At 43.3% G+C, this 27,978-nt stretch overlaps 1 protein-coding gene across 2 annotated transcripts in view; it reads left to right on the top strand.

Moving 5' to 3' along the window:
- Positions 1-27,978, top strand: part of INPP5F (inositol polyphosphate-5-phosphatase F) — a 943,021-nt gene that overhangs the window by 625,931 nt on the left and 289,112 nt on the right. For both annotated transcript variants that reach the window (XM_085602832.1, XM_085602840.1), the window contains exon 11: positions 18,846-18,970. In XM_085602832.1, coding sequence (XP_085458958.1) covers positions 18,846-18,970 — 125 coding nt within the window. The remainder of the gene's footprint in view (positions 1-18,845; positions 18,971-27,978) is intronic.

The following is a 27,978-nucleotide window of genomic DNA, read 5'->3' as shown; positions in this document are numbered from 1 at the left end:
TCCTGGGTTCCCATATGCCCTCTGGTATAAACACAGCCCATATATGTGGATAGACACATTGTAAGAAAGGAGAATGAAAAATGTCCTAGCTATCGTAACTGAATGTTTCAATTCTATTAAGGACTTGGAGGCGAGGATTATGCCATTCTCTCTTCACTTTATTCGTAGCAGCCAAAACAACATATAACAACTACGTTTCCCATGAAACCTTTGGAAAACCAGTAGTGAGAAAAAATTGTCCAATCAGCCGCCAACATGGTTCCTCCAATCATGGACAATGCAGACCAACATATTCTGGCTCGACTGACTTCCCATCCTCTTTCGAAGCGCGAAGACAGCTGGTAGTTCCCATTTATGAGTCCTGTTTGTTTGAATCAGAACCTACAAGAAAGCAGAAAATATTTATTTATCCGAGCCAGGAAATACTAAAACCTGTAGATAAAGCAGGTTAGACATCACACCATATCAAGAACTTTTCTGCCATCACAATAAAGTATGCAAAATTGTTTTCCTTATTCATCCTACGGGTAGGGCAGGTTCCTCTAACCCTAGGCCGGGATAATCCTCGCCTCCGAGTCCTTAATAGAATTGAGACTCTCCGTTACGATAGCTAGGACATTTTTCATTCTATGTCAGGACTGGAGGGAAGGATTATGCTAGTTCAAAGCTTGCTCACCACGAGGTGAGCCGCATCCAAGACAGGTTTAAAGTAAAACCTTTTAAAGGTGGAGTCCGAAGACCAATCTGCCGCGTTGAGGATGTCCTCTAAGCGTGCACCTAACCCAAATGCCTTTGAGGCCATTGCTCCTCGAGTTGAGTGAGCTCCAAAGTCTTTGAAGGTTAATCCCTGCCTCCTGCATAACCCATTGAACCCATCTGGCAATTGTGGGTGAGGATAGCGCTCTAAAAGGTTTGCGTAATGCAATAAGGAGCTGATGTTCTCCTGGGGCCGGAATTCTTCTGTTGCCTCTTCATACACTTTCAAACAACGAATCACACACAGTTTCGGGGTCTCTGGGAATTCTGGATAACTGATGACTCTCATGTGGCACTTTGTTCGTCTATGAAGGGTGAAAGTAACCCCATTCGGAGTAAACGTCCTGCCCGTAATATCCAATGCCCGAAAGTCTGAGACGCGATGACAGGAAATGAGGCAGAGCAACATGGCCAGTTTAGCCGCTAACTCTTTTCGTGAGAGAAACCGATTAGGTTGCCAAGATGAGAACAAATTAAGAACCTGATTCAGTATCCAAAGTGCTGAGTTCCGATGTTCCAGAGGCAATTACAGCCTTCTACCCCGTAGTAGTTTGCAAACAAGGGCGTGTTCCCCCACCGCCGCATTGTTCAGTGGCACATGTCCGGATGAAATGGCTAAACGGAATGTATTAACCGATCTGTAGGCGAGTCCTTTAGATGGTAAATGGGCTAAAAAAATAAGAATATGAACTACACCTGCGTCCATGGGATTGACACCCCATCGCACACACAAACGGGACCATCTACCCCATGCGAATCTGTACCACTTGACTGTATTATCTGCCCATGCTTTGGACATGAACTCCTCAGCCTTCTCCGAAATGCCAGGGACTTCCCAGCGTCTCCTGAAATCCGCCATGCCATGAGCCACAACGAGTTCGCCAGAATCAGAGGATGAGGACCTTGCTCGGGAGTTAGAATAAGCAATGGAAACCGGGGGAGTTGGATTGGAGAATCCCAAGAAAGTTCCAGAAGAACCGGAAATCAAACTTACGATCTCCACAAAGGAGTGATCAGAACCATCTCCCCCAGTTGCCTCCTGATTTTGGCGGTTATCCTCGTTATTATTACAAAGGGAAGAAACGCATACCCATGTTCCAGACTCCAATCTTGGAGGAAGGCATTCAGAACCAGCCTCCAACTGAAGAATTGTGGAAGTTGATTGTCTAACCTTGAGGCAAAGAGATCTATGGAAAACGGACCCTAACGGTCGCTCAAGGACTGGAAGACCTCTGAGTAGAGCTTCCACAGGCTGGAGTCCATGAAATTGCGGGACTGGAAATCCGCAACCAGGTTCTCTCAACCGGGGAGATACTCTGCCGTGACCGACACCTGATGTTCCACGCAGTACTGCCAAAAACTGGCGGCCAAATCCGAGAGGGCCTTGGATGCCAAACTCATTTCTGTCTGTACTTAAAAGTCCTGAATGCGTTGATATTCGTGCCATTGGTTATGACCTGTCACATTTAATGTACATTGCTGATTTGCTGGTGTTGTTTACTGTCAAAACAATAAAAATTTGCTTATAAAAAAACACTCTTGCCATCTATATGCAGTGATTATTTCAAAATTGTTGCCTTTTTGATAATAAGGTCCTACAAATCTAGGTTTCTGAAGCCTGTAGTATTGCTATTCCAACCATTTCTGTCAGTAGATATACTCCATCTATATGCCTGTTAGAGTAAGGCTCCACCAGCACTACCATAGTGGGACAGGTGTTTCGAAAATAATTCTTCCACCACCTGTCATTGACACCTCTGGTGTGATGGGGGTAATAAAATAGCTCACCACTCTAATATGGGCCAATTGCCACATATTCTCTAATGTCTTAATCCTCGATAGACAACTGGGCTTCTGTCACTCTTTCTTGGAAGTGTGTCTGATGACCCAACTTATCCTCCACTTGGCCAAACCTGTCCTCCATTTACTGCAATTGCTTACCCATCGCCTTCATCACAGAATCCACCCCACGCAATTTATCCTCCACTTGCCACAACGCTTCCATAGTCACCACTGTTTTCTCCATTTTGTCAAAGCTTTTAGGATGGCCTCCAGACCTTCTTATCATACCACGTTGTCCCTCCAGCAGACACCCACAGGTGTTGATCTATATGCCTCCTCCCTGCATATTTTCTCAAGCATATGTTTTCTCCTTCTTTGTTTACTTTTCAGCCGTTGTTCAGCACAGTGGTATGTAGACCTCTATTAAAACATGACAGGGTCAAACAAAGGGATTGATAGTGATTGCTGCTTCCTTGAGGATCCCTACCCTGCTGCTTCAACTTCCATCATTCTGACCCAATCAGGCTGTAGGGGTCCGCACCAAACCTGTTAAAACTGACGCACACCAGCCAATGCAGATAGGGCCTCCAGCCTCGGCAGGTGAAGGCAAACCTGCACCAAGACCTCTCACAGTTTGCCACTCTGAAAGGGATATCCTGGCACTGGCTCTCACCACCAAAAGCCTTATTGATGTCTTTAAAGAGTTACTCCCTATTTGCGACTATGTCTCTGAGCCTCTTGAACTCCAGAGCAATGCAGTTCGCTGCACCATTGGTCCAGTGCCATTCTACTACTGGCTGCAGTCCTAAAGAACCTGATTGGCGAAAACACAGGACTCCATACAGGAGCAGGGCCAGATCCCAGATCCCAGAGAGAAGTGGCCGTTCTACCCAGTGCCAGGCTTCGCCCTCCCATGATTCTTTTTTCAGATCTATCATAATGCTTCCTCCTCCATAGGAGTTTACTGTGGTGCTGACAGAGGTGATGTTCCCTGATTTACTTTTCAGTAATTTGTGGTACTGTGAACAGCACTACCATATTGCAGGAGGACCCCAAACACCACAGTTGAGTAATGTAAAACATTACAATCGCACACATCAAACGTACCCATCTCACCATATTTTAATAGTAATCTTAAGAGGCAACAATCAGACATTAAAAAAAACTTGTATTAAAAACTATAAAGCAATGGCTATGTCTCCACACACAGGCTCGTATGGGAAGTAAGGCTGGGGCAATGGAAAAGGAAAGACAGGAAGGCCTCGAGGGAAGTCTAAAACACAGCAATAACCAATGTTATATGTGGCTCAGACTTCCCCTCCTCCATCACCAAAATAGTGACTTAAGATCGGGTTCAGGCAATGCAACATCTGATTTATTTAACCACATGACGCCTCCAAATAAGATCAACAATCCGAGAACTTCCTCTTTACACTCTCAAAAAAGTACTTTACAGCCCCTGAGTCTGAGAAGAAGGGTGGATTTATCATCCAAAGTGTTGCCACAATGCCCGAGGATAGAAAATTTCTGCACCACCATTAGCTAGCATCTTGTTTCTTGTGTACCTGCACCTTTATCCAGGAATAGGAGGATTCTCAGATTGTCATTTTAGGGATATGCTTCAATGCAGCTGTCTTTTTCCATAATGGTTCCTGCCACTCTGGGTCATTCAGTGCCATCATGATTGTTCTTCGGACAGAGGAGGTTACAGTCTTGGATGCTTTGGATGGTATCGGGAATGCTTTCTTCACAACCAAGGGTCCTGGGTGGTCAAGGCGTGCCAAGTGCTATGAACAGAAATATCTCATGACTTCAGTGACTTCCATCAAGGTATAAAGAAACAAAAAGAAAAATATTTACAGTTCTTTTTATAATTCTCCAACATGTTCACATTTCCCTCCAGCATTAACTCCACCACCTCATGAAATTTAGAGTCATTGGCTGTCACTCATCCCTCTGTAGTCTGCACTTTAGTGTCATATGTCTCTTAGATATCATAACCCCTACATCAGATGTGGGCTACTGTCAATGTGTGGCATAGGCTCTGTATGAGCCTGGATTGCTTCACAACCACAAGGGGAATCCTCTTCTGGTGGCTATGACCCTCCCCTGCTGGCCACTCTGCTTTGTTTTTTAAATCTGACCCCAGTTACACCGAATAGCACTTGCAGACTGCGGGAGGAATCCAAACACCGCTAGACCCCCATGACATAGAACATGGGAAACAGCCTTTATAACGTGAGCATTACAACTTAAATGCCTTTACCACACATCCATTACCACGCAATGCCTTTACAATACAAGCCTTTCCCCACAAATATGCCTCTAAAACACATGCATTTACGTTTCAAGGTAAGTATATATAAGGTAAGTGTGTGTGTGTTTGTGTCTATATATATATGTATATATGTTATAAATGTGTATATATATATATATATTATAAATATATATTTATATTTAGGGGGTTGGGAATAAGGTGAGTAGGGGGATTGGGTGGTAAGGGTATTGGATGGTAAGGATATTATTAGGGGTTGGGGTGGATAAGGGTATAGGGTGGTAAGGTAATTAAAAAAATGAAGGTGTTCCCTATTTTACAAAAATAAGTGAAATATATATATATATGTATTTGTGTGTGTGTGTGTAGATAGATAGATAGATATTCAGGCATAGAGTCCTGCATAAATTATGCAAAAAAGAAGCAGATAACTCTGGGAAGTTCCAAGTTAGGTGGAGACCAGCTACTGTATGGAGAACTGTTAGACTTTGCTTTTTCAGTGGGTTCACCCCCAGACATTTTGCTTTTTGGGCTCCTGTTTTTGACCCTTTTTAGGTCTCGCGCCTAGCGATGCAGTGCATAGCACTGCTCGCACAGCGAGAGTCCTTTTGTGGAGGGTTCCAAAACGGAGCCTGGAATCGCACACGCTCGTGCGTGTGCCATTCCTTTTGGTCCACGGTATTGGCGTTTGCGGTCGTCTTTTCTAGAAAGACAGCACGCAATAGGCCAAATGCGGTCGCGTTGCTCCACCCATGGCCTATTGGTGTCTGTTACCCGCACGCCGATATCTGTTTTCAATTATTGTGCCCAGACACGGATCGCTTGCTGTGGCGCGCGCGCGCACCACTCGTTGGTATACTAGTCGTTCATGTCCCGTTGTTGCGGTTTGCATTATTTCTCCCTCCACAGCGCAAGCGCTATACAAATTTAATAAAATGAACTGAATCTTTAATCTGAGCATCTGATTTTGGGCTGCCTTTGGTGCAGTGAGTACAAGTTGGATGTTCGTCTTGCTGACGGTGTTACACAGCTCATTCTACAAGCTCAGCAATGAGATCGCAAGGGATCTGCAATTACCAAGAAGTCCTTGGCGGGAGCAACGGTTTGAATTTTACGCGACGCAAACATGAACAACTTTGACTTCTTCCTGGAAAGCTGCAGCCTCATTAAGTCATCCTCTTGCATATAACTCGAATTTGCCCCTTGTTTAAAATGTTAGCATTGCCATCTTATTGGGTTCAGGAGTAGCGTGCTACTCGCCGAAAAGCGCCTTGACGCCTTCTCCGGTGTAGAAAGCCATATATAAATGCAATGCAATTGCTCCCCTTCCTTGCAAGCACAGGTCCCATCAGTTCCACTCAGCGCCGCCTCCCCCCCACTCCATCCGGAAGTTCCCACACAGAGTGACTCTCCCCTCACACACAGGCACCCCTTCAGACACAAACACAGACCCCCATCATCCACACACATGGCTCCTCTTCCTCGCAAAGAACTCTGCTCGAACACACTGATAGCCCCCCCACCTTCTTCGCGCACAGAAGACCCCCGTTGCCCCAAATACACTGCCCTCCCCACATTTCACTTCCCACACAACCCCCACCCACATCCTCCCACCTGGGACTTCCCGCACAGGGATGCCGCTCCCCCAACGCCCTTTCAAGCCTCACATCTGTTTCGTGGGAATTCCTGTCCCTCTGTCGATAGTATATTTTGCCACTGAACAACTACTCCCTAAGGGCCACAAAAAGTAGAGCTGAAACGACAAATGAGGGGGCGGACCCCCCATCAAACACCCAACTTTCTAGAACGGATTTCTCTTTTCAGTAACTTTTTTTTTCTGCTTGCCATCACGGGTTTCAGCAATGTCAAGTCCTTGCAAAATAGATGTACTTTTAGATAGAGTGCACTCTGTTGAGGCGGTGGGATTGGGAGACCCTGTTACACACCGGTAAAGCGTGGTCAGGGGTGGTAGGCGCTATATATTCTTCGTGCTACTTGCCCCCTCGGAATAACGCCTTTTAAGGGAAATTAATCCTTTTCACCCCTGGCGCTCCGGAGCTGAACGGGGAGGGACGCATCCATGTACGGGGCACCCTTCAACCCTGAGAGGGAGAGCCGGTAGGGGGCTACTGGTCAATGAATGTCTGCAGGACCCCCTATCGTCCGAGACCTGAAAGGGAGACTACACCCAAACTGAAATATATTTCACCAAAAGAGGTTTCCACAGACAGGATGAGACGACTACATCTCACAGACCAGTCTGCATTCCCTACAGCCACGGAGTGAATCACAGACATTCCAACAGATCGAATTCATCTGCCACAGCTAACCACAGGCACATAAAAGTGCACAGCTAACAGCAAGCACATAACAAGCATTTGCAATGCAATAGGTATCACATTATTAAAGTTTGAGCTATTGGCATTGCTAAATAATGCAACTCCAATAGCTCAAACTTTAATAATGCGAGACCTATTGCATTGCAAATGCTTGTTTCATTGGTCTTAGGACTTTACCACTGCTATTCAGTGCTAAAGTGTATATACTCTCCATGTAAATTGTGTTTATGGATTGGTGATTCCGTGATTGGCTTATTATATGTACTCCTAAGTCCCTAGTATAGTGCGCTGTGTGCGCCCAGGGCCTCTAAATTAAATGCTGCTAGTTGGCCTGCAGCACTGATTGTGCCACCCACACAAGTATCCTTTCAAAGGGTTCTCAGACCTGCCACTGCAGTGTCTGCACGCAGTTTTTATTGCCATGTCGACGGCCCCAACTTTCCCTTTTATTACATGTGAGTCACCCCTAAGGGAGGCCCAATACACCTCTATGGGCAGGGTGGAGTGTATGTGCAATGTAGGACATCTTCTGGTGTGTGTGATATGTCCTGATAATGAAATACAGTGTATTTCGTTTTTAACTGTTGGGAGGCTGTCTGTCCCATGGAATAGAATGGGAGCTACTGTGTAACATCTTACAAGTATAACTTCCTATTGGGACACGATAGGGAAGTGGAGTTAGTGTGCCTGAACTCAGGATTTAAAAATGTATTTTTTTTTAGTAAAGATGATTTTTATATTGTCTTTGAAAATATCAGTTTTAGAAAGTGGGTATTTTCTTGCTTAACCATCCTATGTGCCTGTCACGCTACCAGGGAAGGCGGGGCAGCCTTACATCACAGAAAAGATACTACGTAGGTTTGCGTAAAGTGGGTTTATTTCTCTACAGCTTTACAATATCCCTCTGTTGAAAAGTGTCTGATATCTGTCTGCACGGGGAGACTTTGTTGCTTCCGTCGTTTCAAGTCACTGTATACAGGAACTCTTAACGTAAGAGTTCTTAGCGAGGTTCTAGACGGACGTCCCAGTTGCAGGGGAAGCCGGAGAAAGGAAAGAAAAAAAGCCAAAAGGAAACCAAGGATCAGAATCGTGGTTTCGCTGATGAGAGCAAGGGTAGGGGGAAGACAGACCGTGAGGGAGACGACACCGCGATTATAGAGCGTGATTCCCGGTTAGAGCTAGTAGCAGTGACCGCCCTCTGTTATGTATTCCTTCCCGGTGTGTTTAAAATCCCACGGAGTCGTCCCCGTACCTGTTCGAGCCACCCTCCTCCTGTGGGGTGGCGGGCGATGGCGCAGTGTCTGTCTTTGCCGACGTCTTCTCCAACAAGCAGGACGGCCGCGTTGCTTTCCGGTCTCTCTCCCACTGCAGGGGTCCCGGCACCACCAGGGGTCTCTCTCCTCGCGTTGCTTCCCCGGTCTTGTCCCTGTCTTCTTCCTGAATGCTCCCGCCTCTCAGCTCCTCCTCCTCTCCTGATATGTCCTCGAGGCGCGGCGTCACCAGTGGCAATCCCGCCTCCTCCTGTTGTCGGATCGACTTAAAGGGACCGTCTTCGTCCCGTACCTGCATGGCCATGACATGGGGGTCAGAGGGGAATTCTGCTTCCGATATTCCCAGCTCCTCCTGACAGTGCCTCTGCTGGTTTGTGTATTGACTGTCTGGTTTTGGAGTGACAGTGGCTGGGGATGTGCATTCACTGCAGACAGCCACGGGGGGGTGAGGTGTGTCCTTCCTTTCCTGGGTGACTCTGAGCTGGGCTGAATATAGCTGGGCTGCATTTAGAGTGGTGGGAAGAGATTTCCCTTGCACCTGAATAGGCCCTGTCTCCCTTGCACAATGCTGTCTCCAATTCCTGGCAGAAAGCTGGGCCAGTGAGGACCGAACTGGTTTGGACTAAGCTGAGAGACTTTTGCCACAAGAGAACAAAAGAAAATGTGCTATAAATATTGTGGCCCAGACCCCAGAACTTAAGATTACTGCTGGACTAAGGAACCTACCATGAAGAAGAGCTTAAAGAGCTGCCAGGAAGAGTACTGCCCCTTTGCTATGTGCTTTGCTGGGCTGGCCTGCAGTTGCTGCTTCTGTCTTGGGCAGAGAAAGGACTGGACTGTTCTTTCTGCATTCAAAGTATCTCCAAGGGCTTGATGTAGAGCTTGCCTCCTGTTGGAAGTCTCAGGAAAATCAAAGACTTGTACATTTTCTGGGTACCGGTTTCTGGAACTGGATATTTCAGCTGCCACAGAGGAAAAAGGTATTCAGACGCTGTCAACGACACCGCTGCTGGCTCCGTGACCTGAAGGCACCGCAGAGGGCAGCGCCACACTTCGCACTGCAACCCTGGTCGCACCGCTGCCGCCATCCGGCGCCGCCACTGAGCCACTGTTTGCACTGTGACCTGTGGGCTCTGCACTTCAAACCGCCTCGCTTCACACTGCCGCCTTGGTATCCCCGACGATGACACAATGCGGTCACCGACGCTGGTGTCTGCACAGTGACCTGTGGACACCGCTCATGGAGAACACGAAGGACCATCCTGCTTTGCACCGCAGACCTGGTCTCGACGTCGCTCCAAGCTGACATCAATGCCGCTGCTTGCACCGTGGTTCAAGGGCACCGCTCGTAGGGTACACAACACACCGCTCCATATCACACTGCAGCCTTAGCCCACCGATGCCAGCACCATCGACTCCAGATCATCAACCGACGCTGCTGCCTGCACTTCGACCTGTGGGCCACGCACGACGCATTGCCACGTCTCTCATGCAGCCTTGAGTCTACAGACGACAGCGCTTAAGCAACGACGGCACTGCTGCTTGCACCTTGACCTGCCAGCACCACATCACTCCGCACCACAGCCCTGGTCTCACTGATGCCGCTGGACGGCCGTCACCGAGCCGCTGCCTGAGGGCACCGCACGCCGCACCGCTGCACTTCAAACCACAGCCCCGACACCGGCGCGCCTGATGCCAAACTCATGGACTTCGACATGCAACTCGTGTGACTTCAAGGGCCTGATGACTCCTGCACCGACCTCTGGGAACAGACGCCGGCTCTTTGGAGCTCAACGAGAGGCCGCCGACACCCTGCATTTCTAAAGGTACTGTTTTGCGGGTTTTCCCGACGCTGTAGCTGGCCTGCGACACCGCGATCAGGATTTGGATTTGTTTGCGCACGATGCCGTGATAGCCCTGGTTGGAGCTATCGACTTCAAGGAACTGTATATAAAGTTTATTCTTGCTTTATTGGTATTGTGGATTACTGTATGTTGGATTTTTATAGTTTTGGTCTGGTTTTACACAGATAAATATTGGATATTTTTCTGAAACTGGTGTTTGTGTCCTTTTGTAGTGTTTTCACTGTATTACTGTGCAGTATGTGCAAATGATTCACACATTGCCGCTGAGATAAGCCTGGCTGCTTGTGCCAAGCTACCAAGGGGGTGAGCAGGGGTTATTTTAGACGTGTTATCCCCTTTTCATGAATAGAGTGGTGGATTCTGCCTGGCTTAAATGCAAACGCTAGCCACCAGGAAAACCCATTTCTAACTAGCACCCTTCAACACCGGCGACACACTGAATTTGCTCACCTCAAAAATCTGCTTCTTTGTGTCAATGTGCTAATCCTATGCTCCTAAACTTGGGAACTACCCGCAGTTCTCTGCTTCTTTTTTGCATAATTTATGCGGCAGTCTATGCCTGAAAAAGTATTGTTTTGTCTTATACTGGGTGCTCCCTTGTGTCTGGACAAAGCGAAACCTCTCTGAGGAGCTATAATGATAGCGAAACACGTGTCCGGTGTTGCTTTTATTCATTCCAGATTGGCTTGGATGGTTATTTCCCTTCCAAAGCTGTAATACTGTGCCCGGAGTGGTAAAAGGCTTTAGTCATTTTATAGCTCGGCGTGGATGGCACTGTGCTAATCCTATTCTTAAAGACTTTGTTGTAGAAATGGCAAAATAGTTTGCCCCTTTCTATCTTGGTGTAGATGGCAATGTGCTAATTCTATGCTTAAAAACGTTTATAGAAAAGCAGACATTTGAGGTGATCAAATTCAGAGCGTTGCTGGTGTTGTAGGTTGCTCTATACAGGAGCTGCTCTCAGTCTTAACTTGGGAACTACCCAGAGTCCTCTACTTTTTTGATGCAAATATATATATATATATCGTAGGAATTGTTAACAAAGCCTCGGATATTTTTCGTTCATACCTAACTGGAAGAGAGCAATCCATCATGATGCAAGAACATAGATCGCATTTCTATGCCTTGCCTTGTGGGGTCCCTCAGGGATCGTCACTCTCTCCTACCTTGTTTAACGTTTACGTGACCCACTTTCTAAACTCATACGGGCCCACGATTTTAATGTTGTATGTTATGCGGACGACACGCAAATAGTCGTCTCCTTGACATCCAAACCTCAGGAAGTAGCACTCAAATTTAATAACTGTATGAGTTACATTATTACGTTAATGCTGGACAATTGTTCGAAATTAAATACAGGAAAAACTGAAGAGATACTTCCATTTGGAACTTTACCTGGTGTCCGGAAGCAGCAGGGCCGAGATAGATGATCAGCTTACTCTATCTGACCAAGTAAATAACATCACCTCCTCATGCTTTTTTACATAGAAAGTTCTTCGAAAGTTTTTTACCTTATATCTCCATGACCCTTAGAAAAACAGTCATTACGGCATTAGTACTTTCCAAAATTTATTATTGCAATGCTCTCTACTTGGGAGCAAAGAGGAGTGTTATTCGTAAACTGCCGACTTTACAAAACGCGGCGGCCCGTTTACTCCTTAAAATTCAAAAATTCAGCCCCATAAGCCAAGCCATTCGCGACCTGCACTGGTTACCAGTTTAGGCAAGGATTCATTTTAAATCCATGTGCATTTTGCACAAGACCCTGTATGGAGCCGGGTCAGCCTACCTCAACCAACATGTCAGGCGCTACATACCACAGCGAGAGCTTAGATCAGTATCAACCTCCCTGCTGCTGGTCCCTAGGATAAAGACTTTAAAGTGGGGTGGCAGACGTTTTCTACATCTGGCCCCGAAACTATGGAATACAATGCCTATTAGTCTCAGAAAGCAAACCAATTTGCTACTTTTCAGGAAAACATGGTTATTCACTCCTTAATTTCAGCCGATCCCTGTTACCTGCATAGATCAATGACCGCTAGCACTAAGACGCCACGGCAAACACACGCTCTACAAAAACCCTCATTTCATTATATATATATCAAACAAACGCAGTTTTTTTCAAGTAACAGCAGCCGCGGACAACATAAAGCTTTAAAGCAGCAGTTTATTTTAAGCAGAGAACGGCAACTCGACGCGTTTCATGACCTAGTCCCTTGTTCACGAGTACCATGGCTTTGTTTACAGTGTATTTTAATAAACATGTGACTTACAAAAGAATGAAAAGTGAAGACAGACTGTTACACAAGAAGTTACTTCACTCCTTTCGAACAGCTATGCTTTTAAAATATTATTACAATGCTGATTTCATTTTTCAATGGCCGGTACTGATTTGTAATTCACAATTTTCTGAAGAAACAATTACTAATTATGGACCAATTTAAATATACTTCACATAAACGCAGTGACAATGATAAAGCGTACTTGTATATAAACCTTCGTCGATCGATAACAAATGCAATAGCAAACTTCTTACATACATAAGTAAGGAAAACAATAACCAAAGTCCAGAGTGGGTCTTTATCTTCAAGATAATATGTTAAATTAACGATGGAATCGCTCTAAACCATAGTCAAATATTCAATGACACAGTGAAAGCACATATGTTCTACCTCTACAAGATCATACGCCCAAGTGGGCTGTGTCACTGAAACCAGAAGATATTTTCGCTCTTGAGCATTTCTTCATTTTTACCGCATAGACAAAATCTGTGAAAATCCTAGAAAAAAGAAGAAACTATTTAAAACATTAAACCATTTTCCCTTAAACCACAGTGAAAAATTGAATTTAAAAACGACTCATTGGCATAAGCATTCTTAAAATCTATAACATCATTACTTCAATTTTGATAAGGCATTATTAATCAATGACAGACAGTGAATTGGAACCTCTGAGAATAAGTTGGTCAAAAATGACAGGAGAAAGAAGGACCGTGAAGAAGAATCAATAATCATTAGTGAAAAAACTCCCATCTTATGTCAAAGACACTCGGGACTTCCTGAGATCCCTCGATAACTTTAAATGGAAAGACAGCTTTTCATTACTTTCTCTAGATGTGGTGAGCTTATATACATGCATACCCCATGATTTGGGGTTGGAACCTTGTAGATTCTTTCTCAGTGAACGATCTATCTCATATCTTTCACACAGAAACGCTTATCGAGATGATGTCTATCTGTCTTAAACAGAACTACTTTCTCTTTGATAATAAAATCTTTAAACAGACACTCAGAACATCTATGGGAACCTGCTTTGCTCCATGCTTTGCGGGTCTCTATTTAGGGTACTGGGAAGAGAAAGAACTAAGAGTATCACAGTGGTTCAAAGACAAAGTAGCGTTCACATATATATACACACACACGTGTGTGTGTGTGTGTGTATTTCACTTATACTTACTTTGCATTGTAAAGGAATGCATGGTAAAGGCATATGCGTTGTAAAGGCAATGCGTGGTGAAGATATTGCCTGGTAATGTTATAAGAAAGGTAGCAGTGGACCCAAACAAGTGCCGCACCTCAGCTGTTGTCTCCCAAAGTGTTTGTGGTTCACTGTGTGCACTCCTTGTAAGCACCCTCTGCCAAACGATGCCTTCCTAAGCTAGGAGAAAGTAATAAATATGAGTAACTGAGGTGCACCATATTTGCAACAAATAACAATTTATCCATAAGTGTTTTGAAAAAGAAAAAAAAAGAATCGGAGAGGGAACTTATCTTCTCTTTTATTGTCTTTTTCTTAAGGTTGCACCACATGTACACAGCAAAAAGCCAGCCAACATCTCCTACATCACATTTTCCAAAGTCCATGTGTAATATATATTTTTTTCAAACGGATGATCCTGGCATCGGGGCTGAGAGGGACGTTTTTCGGTTTACTGCTTGGCATCAATCAAGGGGCTTGATGATGGGCGGATCTGCCCTGTTCCTTCCGTCCATTTGAGAAAAAATATATTACACATGGACTTTGGAATATGTGATGTAGGAGATGTTGTTAATTGTTTCAAACACCTTGATGGAACACTCTAAGAATACTCATATCTGGATCGACGGTTTAAATAGGCGTACCTAACTTGATGCAAGAATGAATTATATAATAGATTTTTCTGCTTTTGTTGTGCCCTGAAGAAGTCCATTTGTATATGGACGAAATGCATTGGCTGGCTTTTTCATGTGTACATGTGGAGCAACCTTAAGATAAATTCCCTCTCCGATTTTTTTAAAAATTTCTTTTTAAAACACTTATTGATCAATTAGTATTATTTGTTGCAAATGTGGTGCACCTCTGTTTCTCATATTGTTGCAGGGATTCTGCTCATGCACAGAACTATGCGCAGGAAACCAGGACCTCAGTGAATTGTGGTGTACCAAAAACTCACCTCAGAACCCAGAACCCCTATCCGACCAGCATCAGTGTCCCATTCATTATCCGTATCATCACGGAGGTCCCAATGTTTAGACAACCCAGAACAAGCGACTTAGAATACTCTCAGGAATGGTGGGAATCAGAAATACCTGTTCGTAATTATTATCATATCAGTCCACAACAAGAGTAATCAGAGACACGGTAAAGTTTAAAAGGTTTATTTTATAAACTACGTGTCCTAAGATGCAGTACTTTGGCTAACATAAGCAGACAAATTATTAAAATCAAAACCATCAGCATTGTTACAATACCATAGAAAATGAAAGGAGAAATCATAATATAATGACAGTGGAATACAGCCACCTTCCTTTCGCTAGTAAACTAATATTATTAGACTAGTAGAAGGTCTCTAGGCTTGAATGGGGAACCCCATACCATGAAGATCAGCTTAGTGGAATCACATCACAGGATCAGGTGTACTCTGCTCCTGGGAAAGCTCTTCTTCCGAATATGTGTAAAGCATGCAGTCTGCAATATTAAAAGCACTCGACTTTCAGGTATTTGCAGCTGCGTGCGTGTGATGGCTAAATAGTGGGCCGATCAACCTGAACTCAAAAACATGCAATGTCTGGCGAACCAGACTGCTTCTTTTTTTTTTGTTTTATAACTCTTTTTATTAGAAAAACATCGACTTCAGGGCATAGTTTCATAGTAACACAGCATAGGTAATTGCAAGCACAAGGATTCATCAATGCATAAAATGATGGCGCAATTGGAATCACGGGGAAGGGGAGACATCTACATCGTGAAGTCTGGGGGGGGTACATATTTCACCTCGGTATAGGTTCCAGGGGGTCCATATCTTGGACCATTTCTGGGGGCAACCCCTCGCTATGTACACAGATTTTTCCCGTTGCATGCACCAATCAAGGTCCTTTTTCCAGTTCGTTATTGTGGGTGCCTGTGATGCCCCCCAGTGTTGTGCAATATTCCTCTTGGCAATCATGCAAGCAAGTGTGACCTATTGTATGGCGTAGGCGTTGAGGTCCGTGGGTTCCCAGATATTAAGGAGGCATCTGGGAGGTTCTGGCCGGATGTCAATCTCTAGGGTTTCACTCATGATTGAGTGTATCTTGTGCCAGTACTCCTGAATTAGCCTGCAATGCCATATGATGTGCATGAAAATACCTGGCTGGGAACACCCCCGTCTACAAGACCCATCCGTGTGTCCCCCCATGTGTACCAGTTGAGGCCCTGTTATATAGATTCTGTGCAAGACTTTTAGTTGCACCAGGCGGAGCCGCGCCGATATTGCTACTGTTTTGGGGGACGAGATCGCTGTCTGCCATCCTTCATCATCCAATTCTATACCGTCCTCTGTCCATTTCTCCCGCAATAGGGTCAGGGGATCATGCATGTTATTAATTAGTTATCTGTACTTCAGGGATATGGCACGTTCAGGCAGATACCCGTCAAGGAGTCTGTCCTCCAGTGGGGAGCTAGCTGGCAAGGAGGCGTCCCCTGGTAGCGCGGCCCGTAGTGCATGTCGGACCTGAAGGTATCGGAACAACTCTGTGTCAGCAAGTGAGTATTGAGTCTGGAGTGTACTAAACGGCGTTACTCCCTCCGCCGCCCATAGATCACCGATAGTAGAAATACCGATCAGGTCCCACTTGTCAAACCCTTTTGAGTCGCCCAGGTATCCTAGCTTTTGTGAGTCCCAAAGCGGGGTAGCGAGTGTTAGTCTGTTTGCCCAGCCCAGTGAATGTGTCGCGGCGTGCCATACCTTAACTGTGGGCTTAGTGGGCCCCGTCAGCGGCAGACTGTTTCTTTACACAATGTTCAGACCAAGGTCGCAGCGCACTTCTAGGGATGTGAACAACAGACAGTTCTCATGTGAAGAAAAAGACGAGCAAGCAGTTTTCAAATAATAACATGTATCTGCAGTGTCGTGTGCAAAGGCAGCAAAAAGTGTCAAGATGGCTTTCTAACATCTAACGTGCTTATGCCAACAGAGCAATGTATGTATCTAAATCGCACCCCTCATTTCAATATGCATTGTGTGGTAATGGCATGCTTTGTAAAAGCTAGTTTTGTCAAGACATACAACCATTGAGCATGCTCCTCTCACCAGCCATGCTCAGCCCCCAAGGGTGCTGTTACAGCCATCTTGAGCTTCTGTCACCGAAGTGAACTCCTGCCACCTTCACCGCACCATCATCTTCAGGATCCTTACAGAGACAGCCACTACCACCGCCCTTCTCCTCCACTGCATTACCCGTCACCTTGTGGTGCTCTTTACCCCATAGATAGTTCCTGCTAAGTGGATGGGATTGGGAGGGGGGTTGCAGGGCCAGATCAGGAGCACCGACAAGAGCGTGAAGTTTCGGTATTTAAAACCCATGCATGGATATGATCTGAAACATGTTGTTTACGTTTGATTTATGGTAGGTATAACTTTGGTCTTAATGGTTATTGAGTTGGATTGAGAAACATTGGTCTTCATCTCCACATTCGCTATACTTTTGTTCCTAGAAGTTAAGCAGGTGTGACACATTACATTACATAACATGTGTATTTGTAAAGCGCACGTTCACCCAGAAGAGTATCTTGGCGCTGAATAACATCAGTTTATTATTACCTGACTCAGTGGTACTCATTTTATCGACCTCAGAAGTATTAAAGGCTGACGCATTAATCCCCCTAAGCTACCAGACCCGACACATTATTCAGGTCAAATGAAAGCTCTAATGAGATCACAGCAATTGTGTGTGTGACTGTCGCCTGCTCTCAGATTTTATTTTCTTTTGCTTCAACATTCCTGTCTCAGATATACCTGCTTCCAACTGGAAATCGTTCCACATGTTTTCAAGGTACCACCAGCTATATTCTGCCTCTAAGACATAGATTTGTGTGTGGCAGGCAGCCCTTAAGGACTTGTTTGTATTGGATAATGCAGTTTCTCCTTCTCAATGCATTCTCACAGTGCTTGCTATTCTATCATGAAAGACAAATATTATAGTGAAGAATACACCTCTGAACCCTCAACAGCCCAAATATTTGACCTGTGTAAACTTTGGCCAATGAACTCAGACTCAGAAGTATTTCCTACTTGCTTTAATTACGTTTACTTCCTCTTACTAGAAATGTGCTGTTTTAATGAAATTCAGGTTCTAAATGTAAAATGAGTTTCCAGTGTATTTGATTTTATAATGAATATTTGTAAATAAAGATAAAAGCATCTTAAGCTTTGAATGTGTAATTATATTTGTAAATCTCACATTTAAAACAGTTAAACCCTCACGTTTAAAATATTTATTAAGATTGGTTTTTACAATTTGCTTTTGGTTCTTCTATTTTTTTTTCACTATTTAGCCATGACAATCCCTCCCAAACTCCCTAGGTCAGAGAAATCGATGGTAACTTCCAGGATCATTTTATTAGAACTGAGAGACGCTTCCACTGTGCGGCTTCAGCCTTCTCAAATATGCTTTTGCTTAAACAAGAAATAATGTTTACTTTATTTGTTGATTAGTGTTTTCAAAAACAAAATATTTTAAATACTTTCTGGAAACCGTTGAAATATTCTCATGATCAGAAAGTTGTGAAAATGCATAAGACAGAGAAGTATAATACCAGATAGGGATTTTTACCTTTTGGAGAAAGAAAAAACGAGGTTTTTAGAGTTTAATAGGTAGGGCTAAGATATTTGTAGGCTGGAACTTTACTCTGAGGCATGTTAGTTCAGTTAAACATTGTCTGCACTTCCAGACAGTGAGAAATGTAGCTAAGTTAGACATCTAATAACAGGACTAGGAGCTAAGCAGACAGTTTACACCACAATCATCTACTTTCAAAATCTATGGTTCTAGAGTTATAGCATGGTTTGTTCTCTTTCAACTACTGTTCTGTATCGGAGCACTGCAATGCACTGGATTGTTTCAGAAGGCATCAATTCATATGTGCTACACTGTGTTTTGATTCCAGGAATGCACAAACTTGGTGTCAGTCTGTGGCAGAGTGCTATCTGCTGACAATGTTAAGGAGACTCAGTGTATATTTGTTAACATCAGCAACTTCTTCTGGTTCTTTTCAGTTGTAGTAGATGCAACCTTTAATTTTCTTTCAAATATTGCAGATTATTATTAATCTTGTGGACCAAGCTGGAAGAGAAAAGATAATAGGAGATGCCTTCTTAAAACAAGTGCTTCTTTTCAACAACCCAGACCTAACCTATGTGACCTTCGACTTCCATGAACACTGGTAAGAACATTGAAGCACTAGTTTGTGATCAGTAGACTTCTATTGGGTGCAAAATGTTTATTTGGCTTTAGTAGATGGTTAATTTCTTATACCAATTTGTCAACCTGAGATTTTCTCTAAATGTCAAAAAGAGGATCCTGGAACACGTTTCTAAATTTCTGTTATATCTCTGTTGTAGCCTCTCTGCTACATTAGTTACTAAAACTATTAACCTTCTCCTTCATTTATTTTTCACTTGGATGATTGCTTTTTAAAGGATTGCTCTTTAAATTCTCTACTCCTGCTCATATCTCTGTAGTTCTTAGCTCTGGGGACCATATGCACAAATTAACTTTGGTTACCATTTGGTTTTTGGATAGACCATTTAAAAGTAGCGGGGGATTAGTCATGATTCATAGGTATACCTTGACAGCCATTATCGAACAAGTGTCACTTCCAGAATGCGAGGCTCTCAAGTTTAACATTGAACTCTCCAATACTCAATCATTTAGAGGAATACTGGTCCAAGGAATATTTTTACACAAAATGTAGGTGCCGTCTTAGAGAAAGGTCTATGCGCTAAAGACATCTCAATAATTGGTGATTTCAATTGTCACTTGGAAAATACTGTGGATAACGACATGTTGACCTTAACGATACTCTTGGCGGTATTGGCCTGTCCCAACTAGTTTTGGATCCCACCCATACAGCGGGACACACACTTGATGGGCTGTTTGCCAATAACCCTCAAGTGATAATAAAAGACTCCCTGCTATTAGCCTGAACTGAGCATCATGTGGTCATGTTTGACATTATGTTAAAACCTAAAGGTGCCCCTGAAAAGCCTCTCTACCAGTCTTTTAAATCCTGTGCTTGGGATAAAGTACAGGTAGGCGTACTTAATCAAACATTAGCAGACTCATTGCCCACACATGTTGGAAATGTGGAAAACACCACTCTGAATTATACTGAATGCCATCCTTATCCATCTCTGCCCCGCTTAGAGTATCGCACTCGCGAAGAGGTAAACCTTCAGCCCCCTGGTTTACCGAGAGCCTTAGACTACAGAAGCAAGTCTGTAGAAGATTTCCCTACAAAAAACTGAAGCTGCTAATAACTCTTCGGAAGAACTTTTTCAGATTGTATCCAAGTTGGCTTCAGTTCCTAGGACTAATACGACCAACAAGCAATCAGGCCTTTTGCGACACACTTGCCAGTTTCTTTATGGAAAAAGTGGTCCAGAGTTTCAATAAATGTGACCAATGCAGCATTATCAGACAGGCTGGCATATCAAAACAGCACTATCAGACAGGCTGTTATGTTTCAATCTGCCTTACAAAAGGAACATTCCAAGGTTATAGATTTCTCTCCTCTTTCAGTCAATCAACTAACTTAATTAATCTAAGCTACTCAGTCTGGCTCAGCTATGGATCCATGTCCTCCGGCAGTCATCACACTAGCAGTAGAAACCATGGCTACCTATCTGACAAGCATCTTCTATTCGATGTTTGAGTCAGGATGCTTTCCTACTCAATGGAAGGAAGCATCCATACGCCCTTGACTAAAACAACAAACCTAATCTAAGCCCCAAGGACCCTAATAAATACTGCCTATCTTTCAACTACATCTACCAGCGAAGATCATAGAAAAGGCTATGAATTAGCAACTGGCATTGATTTTAAAGGACCACTAACTACTCTATACCACCCAATTTGTGTTTGCAAGTGGTCATAGGCCCAAACAGCTTTGCTTAAGACAACAGAAGAGGTCAGAACGATAGTGGACGTAGGTGGCAGTGCGGCGCATGTACGTCTCGATTTATCGGCAGCCTTTAATACGGTTGATCTAAGATCCTGGTCGACCATCTCCAGGCTGTTGGTATCATGGGGTCAGCTCTGGCTCTTTTAATACATCTTTTCCATCTGAAAGAAAACAAGTGATGGCACTGGATCAATTCTTGTCCGAGCCTTTTTCTCTGCCATGTGGGGTACCGCAGGGATCCTCACTCATTCCCACTTTGTTTAATCTTTACGTTAAACCTCTGGCAGCCTTGTTAAGATCTTTTGGGTTCAAGCTCATGTCCTATGCTGATGATACCCAAATTGTGGTAGGCATGACCTCCTCTGATAACAGGACAGGTGCGAATTTCCATGACTGTATGGCAGCAATTGAAAACTAGGTTAACCTAAACTGCTTGAAATTGAACTCTGGAAAAACAGAGGTTATCTTTTTGGGAACAATCCCACCCTTTGGTCCTCTTCATGGTGTCCAGAGGAACTGGGGACCCTGCCCTTACCAGTGAGCAAGGTTAGTAATCTAGAAGTGGTAATGGATAACAAACTGTCCAGCAGGTCAATGCAGTCACAACATCCTCGCTTTACACGCTGAGGATGCCCAAAAAGATCTCCTCCCTCCTTTCCCTTAAATACAAAAAAAATGGTGGTAACAACACTGGTTCTATCAAAGATAGACTATTCTAATGACCTGTACTTAAACATGCAACATCAACACTTCAACAGGCTACAAGTCTTGCAGAATGCTGCCTCTAGATTGCTGGCAGGCATTCCCAAACATAAATCCATTTCTCAAGCCAGCAGCAAGTGATGCTGTCTCCCTGTTTGGCAGCATTAGGTTTAAGGCCCTCTGTCTTGCTAACAAAGCTCTTCATGGCGTAGACCCAGACTATTTGAATTATTCTTTCAAATGGTACAGTCCAGGAAGAACACGAGTGACACTATCCTACTCGGGAACGTGCTTACAATTTTGATATTGACATCCCCACTCAGGGGGATCTACTCGTCTGCACCAACAACGATTTTTAAATTGAATTTACATCGATAAAATTGAGTGCGCACACTCTGTTTTTCAATAGTTATCATTTCCCTTTCTGAGTAACACAGAACGCGCACCACTTACCAATGGATGAAGTTGAAAACACTTCTGAACGGAGAGCTGAGACTTTTATGTATACCTATGAAGAAACACAACGAATATATGCACTCTTTGAGGATACTACAGGAACCAGCAGCAGTACTACATCAATTCAATCAAACATCAGACAACTATTATACACTTCTAAAAGAGTTGTCAATCAAAAACTTCACGCTAGTACTTTAATCCGGTATCATAAAGTACAACGGATTCCAAGAGGGTTAAGAATTGCTCTAAAGTCCACCTTATGTAAAAATAACCCACGATTCACCGAAAAATGGGAAGCTATTCTCAACAAATGCTCACTAGATATGATATTGCTAATTGTGGAGGAATTATCCAAACTTCTTGAAGATTTGAATAAAGAAATCGATGAACTTCGACAAGAAATTTCAACCAAAACCACAGACACAGATTGGAATGCCATTTTAGCAGATCTCAATAAACAGCTTGAGGAATACACCAAGGAGATCAACGAGAGAAAAATTAGAAAATTTAAACGGGATAATGTGGATTACAAATTAGGAGAAGTGTATACATGGGCTGAAGCATATGCATACAAAAGACAACAACGTAAACAAACTGGACAAAGATCAGACACGGACGCTACATCATCCGAGGACTCTTCCACAAGGGACAGAATACCCAGAATTCCTCAAACTTCACAGTTAAACATAATACCATCAGACACAGGTGACTCACTACAACCAGCTAGCGAAGGCCCTTCAACTACCGATTCAAGACAACATTTTTTAGGGGTAAGCACAAGGCCACTCGGAGATCCAGGAGGAAAAACATCTACAAAATCAGTGGCGAAGAGCACACGCAGACAGAAAATCTCATGATTAATATTTCAAGTTACCATCTCACGAATTTTGAAACTCAAACATTACAGAAAGGAACTTCTTTTGTTCCCACATACCACTCTAATCAACTTGAAACAGAAATCAGTTTCTTTAAATTTATGCGCCTACTTAGACTGAAACATTACTTCCGAAACATCATGGAATTACCAGAGATTCCACGGAACAACACTTTATTGGGACTTCGCAACAAAAGCACTTACACAGCTCCAATGAGCCACAAAGTATTGGACGCTTTTGAGACAATCGTCAGTAAAGATCTGAAAAAGATTGAATACCACAAGAAAAGTAAACATAACAACATCACTCAAAAAGAACAACAAACTTTAAAAGAACTAGCCACCAAGCAAAAAATTACCATACGTCAAGCTGATAAAGGAGGAGCATTGGTGATTATGGATTCAACCTTTTATGAGGAGAACGTGAATGAACATGTCAAAGATTCACAAACATACATGCCAATACCATCTGATCCCACAAAATAATTTCTTGATGTTCTCAAGACAATTATCAACACCGCCATTGAACAGGGAACCATCAATGAGGAAGACAAAAAATACTTAATAAAAGAGAATCCATCAATACCTTATATCTATGCTACCCAAAATTCATAAACATGCCACAAAACCTCCGTTCAGACCTATCGTCTCTACCATTAACTCAATACATGAACCTGTTGGAAGATATTTGGATAGACACCTACAACCATCAGTTCAGTCTATGACCACATACATTAAGGATACCACCGATTTTCTCAACATCTTAGAATCTATTCACGATCAAATCACACCAGATACTGTACTCTGTACTATAGACGTCAAATCACTTTACACTTCCATACCGCATGACAAAGGGATAGAAGCCATCGAATCATTTCTGGTGAATACAGATAAACGAAATAACCTCAAGTTATTCCTAATGGAACTCATCCATTTTACATTATACCACAGTTACTTTGAGTGGTCCGGGACATTCTACATCCAATGCTCTGGCACTTCCTTTTTTTTTTTTTAATAATTTTTATTAGGCAACTTCATTACGTACAATATATACAAAACAAGATTAGAATAAGAAAATATACAATGCTATTGATAATAGTCCAACTTTTAAGTACCTCCAAAAGATAATAGTGAGAGAAAGAAGATACAAAAGAATGCAATTCGAATAGTCTGATCAACAACAGAAATAACCCAAAATAGTCGATACCAAACTAAACTAAAACCTGTTTTTCCAAGAAATAATTGGCACCCAAATCTGAGCACCCCGTTGTCTAGCCTTTTTGCCTTTAACTGTGTAAATTGCCATTTCTTGATTTGCTATGCCCAAAAAGCGAGTTATCCAGACTTGGAAATTAGGAGGATCTATGTCTTTCCACCTGGTAGCTAATATTAGTCTATATACTGCCATACCCAGGAATAGACACATCTCTTCCTCCTTGGTATGATTCAAAGTATTGTCATACCCGATCACAAATAAAGTAGGAGACATCTGAACTTTGTGGGAAAAAACCTCTTCCCAAAAATCTGAAATTTTAGTTTTAAGCACTGTCAATTTACTACACTCAGAAAACATATGTATTAAATCTGCCGGGCCCATCCCACATCGCGGGCATTTATCGTCTGTTCGTTTGCCCCATGTGAACAGTTTAGCAGGTGTAAAATATAAATTATATACAGTCTTATAAGATTGTGCTTTAAGCGTTGCTGTGAGAAGAATCTTATCGGCAAGGGAGAGAATCTTATCTAAATCTAAATTTGGATTGTTCAATTTGGAAGCCCAGCATGTTTCAGTTCTTTCCATGTCATCTTGGCTTTGTTCCAACAGTAACCTATATATTATGCTTATACTGGGATTATTTCCCCCTCTGTCAATATTTTCGAGGAGAGGAACAATCTTCAGTGAAATTTGTGCAGCCTTTGCGGTAAGAATAGAGTTTATTTGGATATATTTAAAAATGTAACGCCCTGAACGTCTCAGGATCGTTTAACAGACACGACAATGAGGACGCAACCACTTGTGAAGGGTTAGTTCTTTTAATGAAGGCAAATAAAATACAAAGAACAAACAAAAGTTATAGTCACTGGAATCCTCCAGGCTAAGTACGTTACCAGCCCACAGCACGGATGGTCCTAACCGTCCTCTGCATATACGCCGATCCCGGCGTATGCCAACAGAGGGCAGAAATGAAATGGCCGACAATGCCAATCGGTAGGCTGTGAGGGGCACGAAGAGTGTTGGGGAGAATCGAGGAGTCAGGGAAACACCCAGCCGGGGTCTCTACCTGAAGGGAGCAGCCGCTCAACCTCTTCCTCAGACTGCACCGGGACGCGGAGTCACCTCCTGGTGATGCGTCACCGATACCCCAATCACAAGCAAGAAGACTGAACCGAGAGCAGCCGCTCGATCGATCGATCCTGTGGACTTCCGAGTCTGTAACGCGGCAAACACCTCCTGGTGTGCGTTACAGCTGGCAGTCCCTGTGTCTCTGGTCGGGCTGGGAGTTACGACTCCAACCAGCAAAAGCGCCACTGCGCTTGGACTCAGCCGAGTCAAAAAGCGAAGCTCAATGGTTGACCGGTAGAGCTTCCGGGTCCTTCACAGGTGACGATGGGGCAAGACACGGCCCAGGGAGTAACGACTCGACCTACCTCCGTTCTTGCCTTACTGGAGCACCACTCCGGAACACTGCTCTTCACGAAGCAGGTACGTCGGTGTAAACACAATATCCGACCGCCTTGTACCTCCCGGTTCCTCCCTTTATAGGGCGTGTTTTCCTTGAGTTATGTAACAGCTCTCCTGTTTACATAAGGGCGTGTTTCCCTTGAGTTATGTAACAGCTCTCCTGTTTACATAAGGGCGTGTTTCCCTTGAGTTATGTAACAGCTCTCCTGTTTACATAAGGGCGTGTTTCCCTTGAGTTATGTAACAGCTCTCCTGTTTACATAAGGGCGTGTTTCCCTTGTATGACAGGAATTCTTGACAAAAAAGATCAGATATCGGGATATTAAATTTACGTTGTAAATTGGAGAATCTCGAGCTAGATGAATCATCCAGGAAATCCCCCACTGATAGTAACCCAAGAGTCGCCCATCTTTTAGCAATATCATCATTGATTTGTGGGGAGAAGAGGGAAGAGTGCCATAAGGGTGTGTATCTATTTATTTTTGTTATATCACAATGTTTACAAATTTTTCTCCAAGCAATCGATGCGCTATCTATAATTTTAAATTTCACCTTCTTAAAGTAAGATGGTTCAATTTGTCGTAATAGTAAGCCTTTTGCGTTCTTGCCAACAGCCAACTCATATATAGATGAGATAAATATAGTTGCTGTGCTATAGGGCCAAGGGCTGGCATTAAGTAGTGGGAACATCCCTTGTAGAAGGCAGGTCCAGGAATATAAGGTTATATTAGGGAGTCCAAGGCCCCCTCTTTGCTGTGGAAGAGATAGAAATTTCGAGGACCTGCTGATCTTGCCGTATCCCCAGATAAATTTAGAAATTAGGGTTTCGAAGATTTTAGTGATTTTGTCCTCAGCGAAGATGGGTATCGCACGAAATAAGTACAAGATCTTTGGGAAAATATTCATTTTGACAAAGTTAGTTCTTCCTATAATTGAGAGGTTAAGACTGTTAACCCTCAGTAACTCCTTTTTAATATTTGCTAGCAGGGGATCATAATTGAGTTTGTTGATATTCTCCACCTGAGGGGATATACAAACACCCAAATATATAGCACTAGATGTCTTTCGGGGGTCATTAAAAAAGGTGTTTTTAGTGCATATAACAGCAGCTTTCCCAGTATTCAGAGAGTATCCAGACATATCTCCAAATGACCGAGTTATTTTTTCGATTTCTTCTAATGCCTCATAATGATCAGGTGTCACAATCGCCACATCATCGGCATAGGCCAGTACCTTAGTTTCATAGATGCCTGTTTTGATTGGTGTTATAGCCGCATTTGCCAATAATTTCTCGATCAAGGGATTTATGTATAGGGCAAATAGTATTGGGGAACATGGACATCCCTGTCTTGTGCCCCGTTGAATTTTAAATTGTCTCGATTCTAAGCCCATCGTTAGAACTTTTGCTACCGGATCTTGATACATGGCTTGTATTGCTTTGATAAACCCTGGCCCAAAGTTATTAGAGTCCATTATTGCCCAAAGATATCTCCAGGAAACTCGATCAAAAGCCTTCTCGGCGTCAAGGAGGATCATGGACATCTGGCCCCCCGTTACCGTCATGATGTCGAATAGTGAAATCACCCTGCGGGTATGATCCGTGGTTCCCTTATGGGGGATAAACCCATGTTGCCACGGGGAAACCAGATGTTCAACCACCCCCCTGAGCCGATTGGCCAAGACTTTTGCATAAATTTTTGTATCTGAATTTATTAACGAGATAGGACGATATGATGTAGGGTATATTGGCGCCTTGCCCTTCTTAAGAAATATCAATATATTAGTCTCTCTCCAAGACTCCGGGGTGGTTCCATTAGTCTGTATCCCTATACAGAGATCTAAAATATAGGGTAAGATTGTTGATCCCAAGCTTTTATACAGATCTATAGGAATCTTATCGGGGCCGGCTGCCTTGCCAGGTGCAAGATCTTTTATCGCCCTTTGCACCTCCTCTTGGGTAATATCCTTTTCTAACTCTGCTCTACTATTTGCGTCGAGAATGTTGCTCGGACCCCAGTCACATAGTCCCCCTTGTAATTTGTCCATCTCAAGAGAATCTTCATTTTTATAAAGCTCCCCATAATAACTCTTGAAGACATCTAGTATTTTATCGGATTCTGTATAAGACGTATCGTTTGCGTGAATAATGTTAATTTTGTTGAATGAATGATTTTGGCGGGTGCGAAGGGCCAGTTGCTTTCCAACCCTTTCCCCGTCTTCATATAGTTTGTTCCGATTAGATTGAAAAATTTCCGCGGCTTTCTGATTAAGCTTACTATTAATCTCTGTTTTTAAAATTAATAGCTTGCGTAGTGAATCTTGGCTATTGTCTCCATTATTTATAGTATCTATATGTTCCTGCTCTGCCTTGGCTAAATCCGTCATCAGTTGCTGATTAACCAGGGCTGCCTTTCTCCTCAATTTGGTGACGTAGCTCATAGTTTCCCCCCTGAGACAGGCCTTAAAGCCGTCCCACACCATATTCCTTGTTGTGCTGTATCGGTTGCAATCAAAATAGCCCTGTACCCAAATCTTAATATGTTCAATATATTC

This window comes from Triturus cristatus, chromosome 1_2 (assembly GCF_964204655.1).
Source record: "Triturus cristatus chromosome 1_2, aTriCri1.1, whole genome shotgun sequence".
NCBI lineage: Eukaryota > Metazoa > Chordata > Amphibia > Caudata > Salamandridae > Triturus > Triturus cristatus.
This window is presented reverse-complemented; position numbering and strand designations above follow the sequence as displayed.